This window comes from Pseudopipra pipra, chromosome 2, assembly GCF_036250125.1.
Source record: "Pseudopipra pipra isolate bDixPip1 chromosome 2, bDixPip1.hap1, whole genome shotgun sequence".
In the NCBI taxonomy this organism is placed as follows: domain Eukaryota; kingdom Metazoa; phylum Chordata; class Aves; order Passeriformes; family Pipridae; genus Pseudopipra; species Pseudopipra pipra.
The window spans coordinates 41,335,805-41,348,907 of NC_087550.1; the positions used below are offsets into that span (position 1 = coordinate 41,335,805).

At 36.1% G+C, this 13,103-nt stretch overlaps 1 protein-coding gene across 8 annotated transcripts in view; it reads left to right on the plus strand.

The window, feature by feature from the left end:
* Positions 1-13,103, plus strand: part of YAP1 (Yes1 associated transcriptional regulator) — a 94,461-nt gene that overhangs the window by 60,028 nt on the left and 21,330 nt on the right. For 4 of the 8 annotated variants that reach the window (XM_064645146.1, XM_064645148.1, XM_064645147.1 and 1 more), the window contains exon 4: positions 1,281-1,394. The exons of the other annotated variants lie outside the window; for them this stretch is intronic. In XM_064645146.1, the coding sequence (XP_064501216.1) occupies positions 1,281-1,394 (114 nt within the window). The remainder of the gene's footprint in view (positions 1-1,280; positions 1,395-13,103) is intronic. 8 annotated transcript variants of the gene reach the window in all.

A 13,103-nucleotide genomic window follows, 5' to 3' on the forward strand; every position in this document is an offset into this window, starting at 1 on the left:
TTATCAGATACATATATTTTTGTGTGTATATCTGAATCTCATGTGTGAAATTATGATGTTTGTGCATACTTAGTGTATCTTATATTATACAGAATAGTCTGTTAGTCCAAGTCTAACAGCCAGATAGCTTTTGGTAGTGTATTACTGTATTGTACTGAGGAAGTGTGGAAGGAGAGTTTGTAATAGGACAGCTTGCTGCTGCAGCAGGTTTTGTTCTAATTTCTTTTCTATCCTTAACATTGTAGTGGATCTTTTGTTATATAATTTTAGGATTGTACTTAAATCTAAAATGCAGGGAAGCTATTCCTGTATCTAATTTAGCTATTTTAAAAAATAGTGTCTGTGTGAGGATAAGAATTCAAAACTATATGTTTTTTAAGCACCTGCCAGATGAGATGAATGTAACTTTAAGAATGGTTTTCAGTCTAAGCAAAATACAGATGAATGTACATATAGAGATGGGAATGAGTGGTTTAAGAACTGTGTAGGAATGAAAGGTGGTTTCTTGAAAGCTGCTGATTGGAACATAAGGGGAGCCCTCCTAAGGCTCTGTGTTCAGACATTATCTGTGCACTCCACAAAACCATCACCTACCTCCCTTTTAGCATTTTCTAAAAGCAGTTTTCCTTGTGTGTGCCTTTCTGCTTGTAGAGGTGTTCATAGCACTGTGTCTCTGGCTGCTCGTGGTGTCTTCTTACCTTTGCTTTGTCATTGCTTGTTTGCCTGCCCTGTTCTTCAGGTTTGCATTTTTGCCTGGTTAAGCCTTTCATGTTTTCACAGAAAGTTATGAGGTAAAGGGAAAATGAGTTTTGTCACTTTTTTTAATTGTTTTTCAAAGAGGAATATTTCAGAATCTCCTCAGTGTTATTGTGTTGCTGCTGCTGTGCTTTAATCACTAGATGAACTTTCCTATGAGAAGTAGAATATGCTTATTCTTCTTTCTCCTGGTGCTCATGCTGGTTTCATTCTGGCAGGCTTGACTTATTGCTGGTTTTATACTATAGTGCTATATCAGAAGGAAGTGTCAGAAGCATATGAAAGGATGCAAACAAGTTTTAAAACTAAACTCCAAATCCTAAATCAAAATGATAGAAGTGTTTTCTGTTCCTTGATTTCCCACTCAGCACTTCTTTGCCCTTATCCCAGAAATGTTAGACATGAGCTTGAAACTCTTCTGTTTCATGTACTGTTATATATGTAAAATGTTGAAATTTTTTTTAGATCAATTTCAGCTGGAGCAAACAAGAGCCCGCCATCAACTCCTTCCTTCTATATTGCAGGCCCACTCCCCGATGGATGGGAACAAGCTATGACCCAGGATGGAGAAATTTACTACATAAACCATAAGAACAAGACCACATCTTGGCTAGACCCAAGGCTTGACCCACGCTTTGGTAAAAGTTCATCTCAATTCAGAATTATTGATTTGCTTCAGTTCACTCAGCTTTAATTTTGCAGGCCTATTTTCAAAACTTCATAGTACAATTAAAATATATTTTAATTTGAGTTATAGAAACCTTATTTAAATAATAATTTTTTTTAAGATAAAAACTATAAGTATATATCCTTCAGGACTGTATGTTACCCAAGTTTCTAATGCTACGGGTTGGTATTTTGCCATATGATCCATACAGTTCCCAAAAGTGGTGACATTCAGAAATTACTTTATTTAGAGACAGTTTCAGCCAAGCTCACTCTTCCCTTTAAAATTGCAAAACTTTACCACAGAAGAACCTTTTAATTCCCAAACAAATATTTGCTTTCCTTTGTGCTGTCTTAAGAGGGCATTGTCAAATAATAATTTATGCTGTTTAAATTCACTTGAAATATATACCAGCTTATAACTCCAGCTTGTCACAGTGATGATCATAACAAAACCTTCTGTTTTAAACAGTACAGTGAGAAATTAGATTAGTTTTGTTGTTTCTACTTTAGTAATCTTTTTGTGGGGTAAAGACTATGTAATATTGGAAATAGCAATAGTAAGTTAAGTGAAGGATCACAAAATCTAGACGCAGAAATTCAAAGAAACAGAACTAATATGTAATTTTTTCAGTAATGTTTTTGATCCATATTAAGAGCAGAACTGCAGACTTTTCAGTAAAATATTGGCACTGATGACTATGAAAAGCAATCGTGTATAATATGAAGACTCTGAACTAGTTTCTTAGATTGTCCAAGTAATGTATTTAAAGTAGCATTACCATTTCTGGTTTTGTATAAAGCTGTGACCTGTATGTGTAAGCCTTATTAGCTGTATTAATTTGCCCTTGATTTGTTTTCCCAATAACTTACTATTTTCAACTCCTTCAAATTGTAGTTATTCTTCCAGAGCAATGGAAAAACAGTAGGGGTAAAAAAAAAAAAAAAAAAAAGAAGATATCATTGTGGTTTTCAGGCTTTACTTTTGGACTCAGTGCAGCCAAATGAAAACAGTGTGCAGATCACTGAGTAGGTCAGGCTGAGGGGATACAAAACCTTTGAAGCTTTACAGGGGTTGACCTAACAACAACTGTGGGCCCCTTTTGGGAGAGGCATTAACTCCATGAATGCCATATAAATACAGAGCTACAAAACTCAACAGTCACTGTTCTGTTTTGTTTTCTGACTTGACTGTTAGAAATTCCTACATATTTTTGTTTTTAGGCTTGAGTGTGTACTTAAAACATCCATTTGCTCTTATGGAGAACACCAGATTGTCACAGTTTGTTTATAAACTGCTCACCAGTTTGTAGACAGGTTGAACCACTGTGCAACTTGAGTCCAAAGGTGGGGCGTCAGCTTTGGCACCTGTCCATACTGGCTTTAACACCAGCCAGAGCTACAGACCTGTTTGCGTGTTGCAAGAGGTGTGTGGGGGTAATTTGCAACTTCACAATTACTTAATATGTGAATAAGGCTGGAAAGGAAGCAGTCATTTTGAAAATCAGTGTTGCCTTTTGCAGTCAATTATATTTACTCAGGTAATCTTGCAGGGTATCTATTTTTCTTTACATGTATTACTTTATAGTTTCCAGTGATGAGCTGGAATTAAAAAGGAGTGTGAAAAAGGCCTTAATTGACAGAAGTCATGAGTGAGATGAATCTTGCTTTTCAGAACTGTTTTGTACTCCTGTAAATAGAGTAGTCTAACTGTAAGGGCAAAAGCTACTTGTCTTGTGCATACTGAAACTCCATCAAATGTTAAGGCTGTGCAGTTAAACCGAAAGAAGTTAGAAATGTCCAAAAGACTGATTAAGGGTTTCTTGCTGCATAGCTTCCCTTTTTGGGCCCACTGCGTATGTGTATCCCAGACAGGCTTGAGTACATGCCAAGGCTCTTTATTTTGTGGTCGGACTTTTAATCTGTTCCAGACCTTTTCAGTCAAAGAGCTCAAGTGTAACTGAAAGGGGCAGGAAAGGAGAAAAAAAAAGCATGTGGGCTCTTCTGATCTAGAGTGATGGCAAATAGAGACAAGCTGCTAGCTGCTGTTGAGCTTGAAGAAGTTTTCCTTGAAAACTTAAGTTGTACACATTGTATTGTGGTTTATGTTTTTATCGTTTGAGCCAAGAAAATACAAAATCTTATGCCTGTTGCTTTCTCACTTGTGACCTCCTTAAGTCACTCCAGTCATGAAGAAAAAAAATCTCTTTGACAGAGTTAACTTACTGGGCTTTGTATTTATTTATCATGTGGAGATCCTCGACAAATATGCGCTGTGACGCTAAATAGCATGCGAATGACTCAGAAGTTTACCTTTATGCTTAATATAGATTGAAACTCCTGTTGGGTTTTTCCCCCCTTTTCTGTCACTGTGTTGTAATGTAAGGGCTTGGTTTTCACTATTTTTTGACGAATAACGCTTTCAGAAGCAGAGTGAAATCATCTTTGTCATGTCAAAGCTTTTGGTTATTACAGTTATATTAATGTCAATTGAAAATAAAGGAGAAATTAATTTCTTTCTTGATACTGCCACTTTCACCAATCTTAAGAACCATTGAAGAAAACAAACCTATTGAATGGCATGTGCAAACATACTCTTCTGTTCCCATATTCAAAACCAGAAGGTATGAAGAGTTTTTGCTCTTATTGCTTCTGAATTGCCAGCTTCCAGGGAGACAGCCTTTAGATCTATGTTCCTCATCAGATGGAAACTTTGCATTCATCTTTATTTTCTCTAGTAAGTGTGCATATACCTCTTTTTGAAACAGTGCTCTGAATTTTCCATTATTGTGACTAGAAAAGAGAAAGGAAGGAGGATCAGTTTGAAAAAATTATTTTAGGTGGACTGACTGACTTGGTAAGGCAAATTTTGGTGTTGCATTCATGCTTTTAAGCAGAAAATAAAAGAATTTAGTTAATATGGATACTTTCTTGGAGCAGACTTTTAGAAATAAATCAGATAAGAGCCCCTGTTAGAATACCCAGCTGTGGAGTAGGCTAGGTCTAAAACCTGAGTTGAAGATAAATACTTTGTTCCAAGACTCAGGTCTAACATCTTTGAAATGAGATTGAGGTCTTCAGCTACACCACTTAAATGGCAGTGAAGTCTTGTGGCTCAGACGTTTGTCCTCCAAGTGTATGACATATGACTTAAAAGCAGTTTTGCATTAGGAGAATTCACAAACTTTAAAATCTAGGAAAGAACTGAGTATGAAAGGAGGGTCTTCTTAGCCAAGCGCAGGCAGTCATAAAAGGTGACTTGGGATCAAACGAATGGGAATGGGGGCGGGGGGTTGGTCCTTAGGCCTGTGTCAGCAGAATTCTTGTCTAGTGGAGCATCTGGTACAAACATGCTGTCCTACCTTCTCAGTGCCTTTAGAGGTCTCAGAGTAAGGTGCTTCAAATTGCCTTTTTTTTAAATGTGGAAGGTGTTTTTTTTTTCTTTAAGGTAATTGAACTGTCAGATTGAGCTCGTGTTTTGGACTGTTTTGTCATTTCTGCTGTTGTTCATTGGTCATTCTTCACAGATTCTTCTGGATTTTTAAGCCTTCCAGATAACTTAATGCATTTTCTTGATAGTTGAAGAACATCTGGATAGGAGGCAGGTCAGCTATGCATTCTGAGTGGCTGGAGTTGGTGAAGTAGAACATCTGCTTTTTCTATAAAATTAAATTTCCTAGTACCAATTGAAGTTTGGAATCGTTCAACTTTATTGCTACAAGTTTCCAAGACTTGACTTTTGTATCAAATGCCGTTGAAGGCATTTTAACTGTTACTTAAGTTAGCAGATGATAGGACTTGGCTTTAAAATGCAACTTAAAATTATTTGCCTTTTGAGGATACTTAATTTGTCAAATTCAAAAATGGAACAGCAAACTTGAAGTGGGAAAATTCTGGAAACTGACAGTTCATTTCTGTCTGAGTTGGGTTAAGTCTGGTTTAGAAGCAGAAAGTACTCCATCAGAGTAGTCAGACAAGTGTCTGAAAGGATTGGAGTAAAGGAAGATACTGTTTCAGCTTCCTTGTTATTTTATTCCAGACTTCGGTTTTTAAGAGTTTGTAAGTAGTGATCATACCAGTGTTACACACGCCCAGTCTTCTTCCTTCTGTTCTTTCAATTGTCGAAGGTGCAATAATGGGGTATGAAGCAAAAGATGTGACCTCAGGTTGAAATCATTGCCACGACTCACTCTCTCACTCCCACTTAGAGATTATGTTAATGTTCTTTGAAGTTCTGCATGAATTTCGGTTGAGGGGGAAGGTATGGCAAGTCAGTGTTTGATATTATTATGGAAAGTGCCATAGGGGCTCTCTGTACAGTAGGTGCTTGAACTGCACAAGTAGGAAATGGAATAAAACTGATGATGACAGTAGGACTATAGAGAACGCACATCAAGATTTTCTGCTTTCTTTTTTATGTAGTGTAAAAACATTACACCTTTGAAACAATAAAAAGGGCTTTGTTTCAATTAAATGTACATGTAATTGAAACGTATTTATCATTTCTATTTTAAAAAAAGGCAAGCAAACACACAACAAGCTTGTAATTCACTTAAAAGGTTAAGCTTCAGAGCATCTGCTGTTTTTTAAGTATCAAAATTAGAAGGAAGTATTCCATAGTGTTGCTTTCTTATCCCTTTCCTGTCTAGCTCTTTGTTTAATATATGTGTCTTCAAATTGGTTTGCAGGAACCTTTCCAGATGGAGATTTGTGGACAAGATAGAACGGGAACCCTAGACTGAAAAACTGGTTTTCGGCCTTTGTCTAGTCAAAAAGAAAACCAGCCAGACCTTGTGTCTGGTCATAGTAGCATTTCAGACTTTTTAAGTTCCAGATCTGCCTTCCATTTTTGCACAAAAAGCGAAGTATGAGCCACAAGTGGTTTTGATCTGCAAATGCAATGACATACCGTCTTTACATACTCCTTAAAACAAAGAGGATTTGACTTATCTAAAAGGTCTAGTGGTATTAGATTTTTCGTTTCCCTATCTCTGTTTTTGCAGAAGAACAGTTTCAGGAGATTATTTAGGATGGGGAAATGTCTTATTTATTTTGGTTTGTGTGTCAGAGAGTATGTACAGATGAAGCAGCATCAGTTTTCAGTGAACTTTCTGTGAAAGTGAGCCCATTGCAAATCTGCAGAGATAGATGAAATTTCAGTGGTAAGCATCACTGGTAATAGGCAGATGCTGCTGTTATGGTAGTGATGATAAATACTTATTTGTTGTGCACCATTGTATTAGACAGTGAAATCACAGTTTGTTTGAAAGCAGGGTGCATTTATATCTCTTTACTCTTTATTAAATCTGTCCACAAGTATTATGTCAGGATGCAGTTATCTACTTAATGTAGAATATTTCTATACTAATAAATAGGAGGAAAAACAGAGTTTTATTAAGGATTTATCAAGGTAGTAGGTTTATATAAGTTTATACCTGTTTTGGGTTTTGTTTTGTTTTCAGAGTAATTTAACCCTGTTTTAGAAAGGAGATTTATTGCTAATGATGTCTGTGTGCCAGTAAAAATAGTGCATGCTTCCAGTGTTGTGCTAAGCAGCTGTGATAGTAAAAGGAAACTGCACTCCTAATAGGTATGTTTTTTCCACCATATCCTTCTAATAGTACAGTTTGCACTTCTCTGTTAATGAGCATACTGTGTTAGAAGTTGAAGGTGGATCCTTTTGAACACATAATTTATTATATGTAATCTAAATATATATATATCCAATAATTATATATCTCTGTATCTAATCATATATGATCTTAAATTCAAAGAAGCATCAGGTTTTTTCCTCTTTGAATTCAATCGTGTTGAAACACAATTGCAGTTTCTTATATAGAGAAATGTTTCTTGACAAGTATACTGTTGATTTTATTTTTTTACGGTAGTTTTCACTGGATTTTTTAATTCCTGTTTAATCATTTCTAATGGGTTTATGACAGAGATTAAAAAAAGATATAGATGTGCACGTGCATATACATAGGGTTTGTTCCCTTAAAACAAATTGAAGGAAACCTGCATTAAAAGAAAGGGTTTTGGCCTCTTTAACCAAGGAAGTATTATGTGGTGATTAACCAGTAAAACTGTTTGCAGCTAATACCCTTATATACACTCCTTGCTGATTAAACTTTGATCTAAAATGTGGACTAGCTTTCATTAAATATATTTTTCCAGATACTTAGTTTGACAGACATGGGGCCTTGGTGAGCTCAGATTCCTGCTCTTCTGCATTTCTTACATACGGTTTAAACTGAGATGACATTACATCACATTTTCTTCCCATAATCTGTCCAATGCAGTGTCTTACATAGTTCTCCTGTAGTACTAATACCTAGGGTGTCAATTGCATTCTGTATGAAGATTTAAAAATAAAGTCAAATATTTTAAAAATCGTATTGCCTTTCAAAATTAAAACTGATTTATTTTTAAAGAGTGGAAAATGTTTTGTTTTGTATGTGTACACTGAGCAGAAGTTCCTAATAGCTACTTATTTTACTGCAGAATCTCATTTATATTTGCTTTTCTGGCTGGCATACATTGAGTGAAAGTCCTTTATAAGTATTGCTATTGGGGAAAAAACCTGATGCAGCATTTTACTCCAGTTTAGTTTCCAGTGTGTTAATAGTCTGTGTGCAGATGCTATGGAGTCTTAGTGGTGATCAGTCAATCCGCCCATTGCACCTCGACATTTTACAATAGAGACAGAATTTTAAAAACAATTACTTAAATTAATTTAAATTGGTTTTACCAGCTGGTGCAATAGTGTTAATAGAACAAAAAGAAAAATTCTGATTTCATTTGAGTGCAAGTAAACAGTAAATGTAGAGTAACCAATCTGTAGTTTGGATATGCTTCTGTAATAGTACTTTCATTGGATAGATCTTGTTTTAACCAAAATTCACGTCAGGAATCTGTTAATATTTCTTTTTACCTGACTAAGACACTAAGATTTGTTTGTACCCTTAAGAGAGCAAAATGAGCCCAGAGTCCGTTTCAGGTTTCCCCCATAGTCTAAGCTCCAGGATTGTAAGATTAATCAGAGACCGAAAGCAATGGAATATTTTATTGTGCTAACTTTTAGGTTGGTTTATAACAGCGGCATTATGAAACTGCAACTGGGATTTCCTTAAAGTAATATACAATGCATTATAAAGAATGCAATCCAGAAATATTACTTATATCTTGATTAAATAACAAATTGTTGTACCAAGCCTCTCTTAAAAAGTCACTTGGAACATGTTTTTATTACTTCTGAGGCTCACTCTTTCAAATCCTGCTGGTAATTTTTTTTCTTCACAGCTCTTTTAAATGTAATCAAAGAGAATTTTTTGCCTTTGTTGTAGTTGCAAACTAACACCATGTAAAACCCTGACCATAGCCAAAAATTATGCACAATGACAAAAATGGTATCTGGTTTCTAAATGAAACTGAAGTGGACGAGTTCTCTTTTTTTTAGTTCCCCCAGTGAAAACATTGATTCTTAATACTAAGGAGAGCCAGTTATAGTATGCTCAAATTCTGAGCTTTTTTGTTGTTGTTTGTTCAACTAAATAATGTCTTTAATTTTGCAGATTAAAATTAGGTTTAGCTTTGAAGGGTGAAATTATAACGAAATTAAAAAAAATCAAACATTCAGCTGTGCCTATTAATCATCAAGGGTGCAATCTTTGCATGGGATTCTCCATAGGGCAAAGAAAGTGTTACTGCAAGCTGTCACAGCCCTGGGACTTGCGATTTTCAATTGATGTAGGATCTTGAGAGAGAATTAGCCTTTTATGTTTCAGTTGTTAACAAGCTGCTGGCCTTTTTTCTCTAGCACCAATGCCTGGTAATAGTTTCTCCCTCTTGGTTTTGGTTTTTGGGTTTTGTTTGTTTGTTTCTTTTTTATTTTTCATGTAGTCTTTATCATTTAGACAGCAGTCTAAACTTGTTTTCAATAATTGTCAGGTATTATCTGCTGCAGTACAGAAGAGGCATTTTTGCTGTTGAGTTTGGACAGTAGAAGAACATTTAATGTGTAGCATTTGAAGACCACTCATTTTCTATTCTTGAAAGCATATTGCAGCACTTACAATTGACTATATCCTGCAGATTGTGAAGCTAAGCCATATTATAGGACTACAAGATCTTTTTTATTGTCTTAAGTTGCCTGTGTTTTTTAACTTGTCTGCCCCTCCTCCCTCAAATCCCCCTCTTTTAGAAAGAAAGACTTGTTTGTTCCTGCTCTGCCTGTGAGGTCTTTGCAGCCTCCGCTGTGTGGGTGCAGAGCCCCTTATTTAAATGCTTTCCATAGCCATGGAACATAAGGAACAGGATGCATTAGAAAACTGGTAAGTCCTAGCTAATAGATAAAATGAAGCTCTTTACCTTTGAATTCAAAGTACTTAAAAAGAGCTGTGCGTGTCAGCATCATCACAGACTCATGAGATGTGGAAAAAATAAAATGTCCTTATCTGAGATCACATTGATAAGCATGTTCTTTAGAATGCAGATCTCTGCAGTTGCATCCCTGGTAAGTAATGGAGAATTGAGAATGTAAAAAAAAAAAACACCAAACCACCCACAAAACAAACAAATAAACAAACAAAAAACCAACTCCAAAACAACAACAAAAAGCTTTAAACCCCTCTTTTTTCACTGCCATTGAAACAAGATATGTTTCCTCTCTTTTCATTAAGTATTGTATTGGAAATGATAAAAATTACATTCTTCTTATCACCAAGGTGGCTAAAAATCACTGAGTGTTATTACTGCTGGGTTTTTGGTCACTGGTTCTTCACTTGGATATGTTAAATCAATGAAATTCAGTTAGCTGCATCTTCTTTTCATATCCTGACTTTTAGTTTATATTCAGGGTTAAAAATAGTTCACTCATATAAAAAACATCTCCATGATCTGTTCTGAGGACAGTTTAAAGTTTTATCAGTTTGAAGTCTTTTGCATTTTCATTCTTGAAGTAATAAAATGTTCAGAAACATCCTTTTAATGGAGACTTAGTCAATAATAATTTAGAAACTGGAGTTTTAGGTTCAGTTTCCGAAGAGTTGCCAAATCATCTCATTAAGTTTTCCTCTAATATTTATTGATGAATATTAAGTACACACCAAAGTCTCAGTATCTTATGATATTCCAGTTTTAGATATGCTTTCAGTTACAAAATTACTTTAAAAATAGACGTTAGAAGGCATTTTGGGGATCTAGGATGAGGGATTAAAACGAAAAATATCAGAGAAACATGATTTCTTTCTTATAGTTTTTGTTGTGAAGTCAGTAGATGAGAAGAATGGAGCAAACAGTGGTCAGAGAGAACAGGAATAATACATGCAGCTGTCAGAAAGATACACTTATGTAAAATATGAAGCATTTGGCATGAGCAGGAAATTATTTACAAAACTACCTATTCGTGGAAAAGAGACCTAGGGAAATAATACTTGTATAGTGCATTCAGGAAAAACAAAATCATAACATATTGAAGGAATGTTACTGATACTGCACTTAAGTGTTTAAGGTTAGACGCTTAAATTTTTATGAGGTTATCTGTAATATGCCTTGGCTGTGAACTACATTGAGGCAGGACTCCAAAACCTCCAAAACCAAGATATGATTATATCTTTGGGGACTAAACCGTAAAGGCAGCCTTTTTAACCAAAAGAAATTGACATTTTTCAGCTTTGGTTACTTAATTTTTACAAACTAGGTAGTCTGCTTTTAACTTAGATGTGCTTCTTTCCGGTGATTGTAATTTTCAAACTTTCTTCCCTCTTGGCTTTCTACTGTAACTGACCTTCCATCTTGTTTAATAACAGGGTTTGAATCCCGGAACTTCTGAAGGGTAGCACAGACTTCAGATGGAGTTGCAGAATTAACTAACAGCAGGAGAAGGCTGTTGTTTTCTGTTGTTCCCTACTAACTCCTTCATTACTGCTTTTAAGTTGAAAGAGGGTAAGATATATAAAGCAAAAGGCATGGTCCTGGTTCCAGACTTGAAAAGAGAGAAAGAAGGACATATGTTCCCCATCCAGCAATGTCATGTCTAGCTTGTCTAGAACTGCTAGATGGGCTGCATTTCTTTTTGCATTGCTTTCTCTAGCTTCAACTTTGCCCTGATTTGGTAACTGTAGGTAGTCTAATTGCTGTCAGTCTTCCAGCAAACAGTGCCCAGTGGAGGTCCTGGAGCATGTAATTAGAAGTTCGCTGCCCACATCCTTACAGGACAGCTGTTGAAGCTGTTTGAACTTCTGCTTAACATTTTCCGGTGTCTTGGGGCCAGTCTTCCTGTTGCTGCCTTAGAGACCACAGCTTGTATAGGAAATCTGGTTAATTAGTTGATTCTGGTCAACTTCTTCCTAAAGTTCAGTTCTGATGGGGAAGTGATGCTGGGTGTCTCGTCCATGCTGGATAAGGATGGGACTTGTGGGTTGGAGTTGAACCTCTGGCCCTTGGTATTCTTTTTGTTGTTTCTGCTTGGCATTGGAATTCAGTTTCTATTCCTACTTCAGTGGTTCGCTTACCTTTACAGGAAGTTTTATCTTATTAGTGATCATATGTATGAAGCTCTCTCACTAGTAACTGCATAAAATATTATTTCAAATTACTTCAAGCTGTTTGACACCATTTAATTTTGACGTGACTCATGAAAATGTGCCCCATCTGCCCATTAGACTGTTGACTCTGTGCTAGACCAGTGGATTAGTTGAAAGTTGGACTGAAGAGTTGAGTCTGTAACTGGTTTAGTCTTTTTTTTTTTGACTTTCTGTTATCACTCCAGTTAGTATATGGCATTTGTTCTTCATATATTACCTCCCAATGGAAAGGTGAGCTGTGGCAAGGGAAAAAGGGAGCAAGGCTTATGGACAGTGGAGACTGAAGGGCTTTTCAGTGAAAAGTTGATACCGATTCTTTATGAGATAGTTCTCCTTTCTTATGGCAGTTATAAGTGTTAGTGTTCCAGAAATCCTCTATATGATGAGAACATTAAATCAAACTAATTCAACAGATGGTTTTCTTTGCCCCAAATCACCCTGTCATCCTAAAAGAAGCTCTCTCCTTTTTTTTTTTCTATGTTTCTATAAACTATAATCCTCATTCCCAGAAAAAAATATAAACCTCTACCATTCTCCTATCACTGCTTTATTCTGTAGCATTTTGTGAATGTTATCAGATTCAGGCTATTACAGAAAACACAATGGAGAGTTAATTCCAAAACTAAAAGCCCTTGAAAATGTTGTCCTTGCAATACAGTCAGCCTTTCCCAGCCCTATGTTTCGCTATGGGAACTCCAGTCCCTCCGTTGACTTTAACCATACTGGTATCATATGAGGGAGAAATCCGGCCTGTCAGGTAGATGCATCCCAGTCATGCATTATTTTATAAAATAAAATTGTCTTAGACCTTGATTTTATGGGGGAAGATGGGTTCTCATTGTCCATTAGGCATAGGAAGTGACACTTTTTCTTCTCTGCTCCCTAGAAAAGATGCATTGCACACTGCTCTGGGGTAAAAGAAAATGAAGCAAAATCTTTCCTATGTTGATGTCAGTAGTTATGGCTGTATAATTCATCTGCCATTTCTGTACCAGCTCTAATTTTGCCTGTCAAGAAGCTCTAAATAGAGTCTGTAACACTAAAAGCTTGATGTGACATGGATGTGAATGCTTGTTGCATGACCTGCACTGCAGTGGG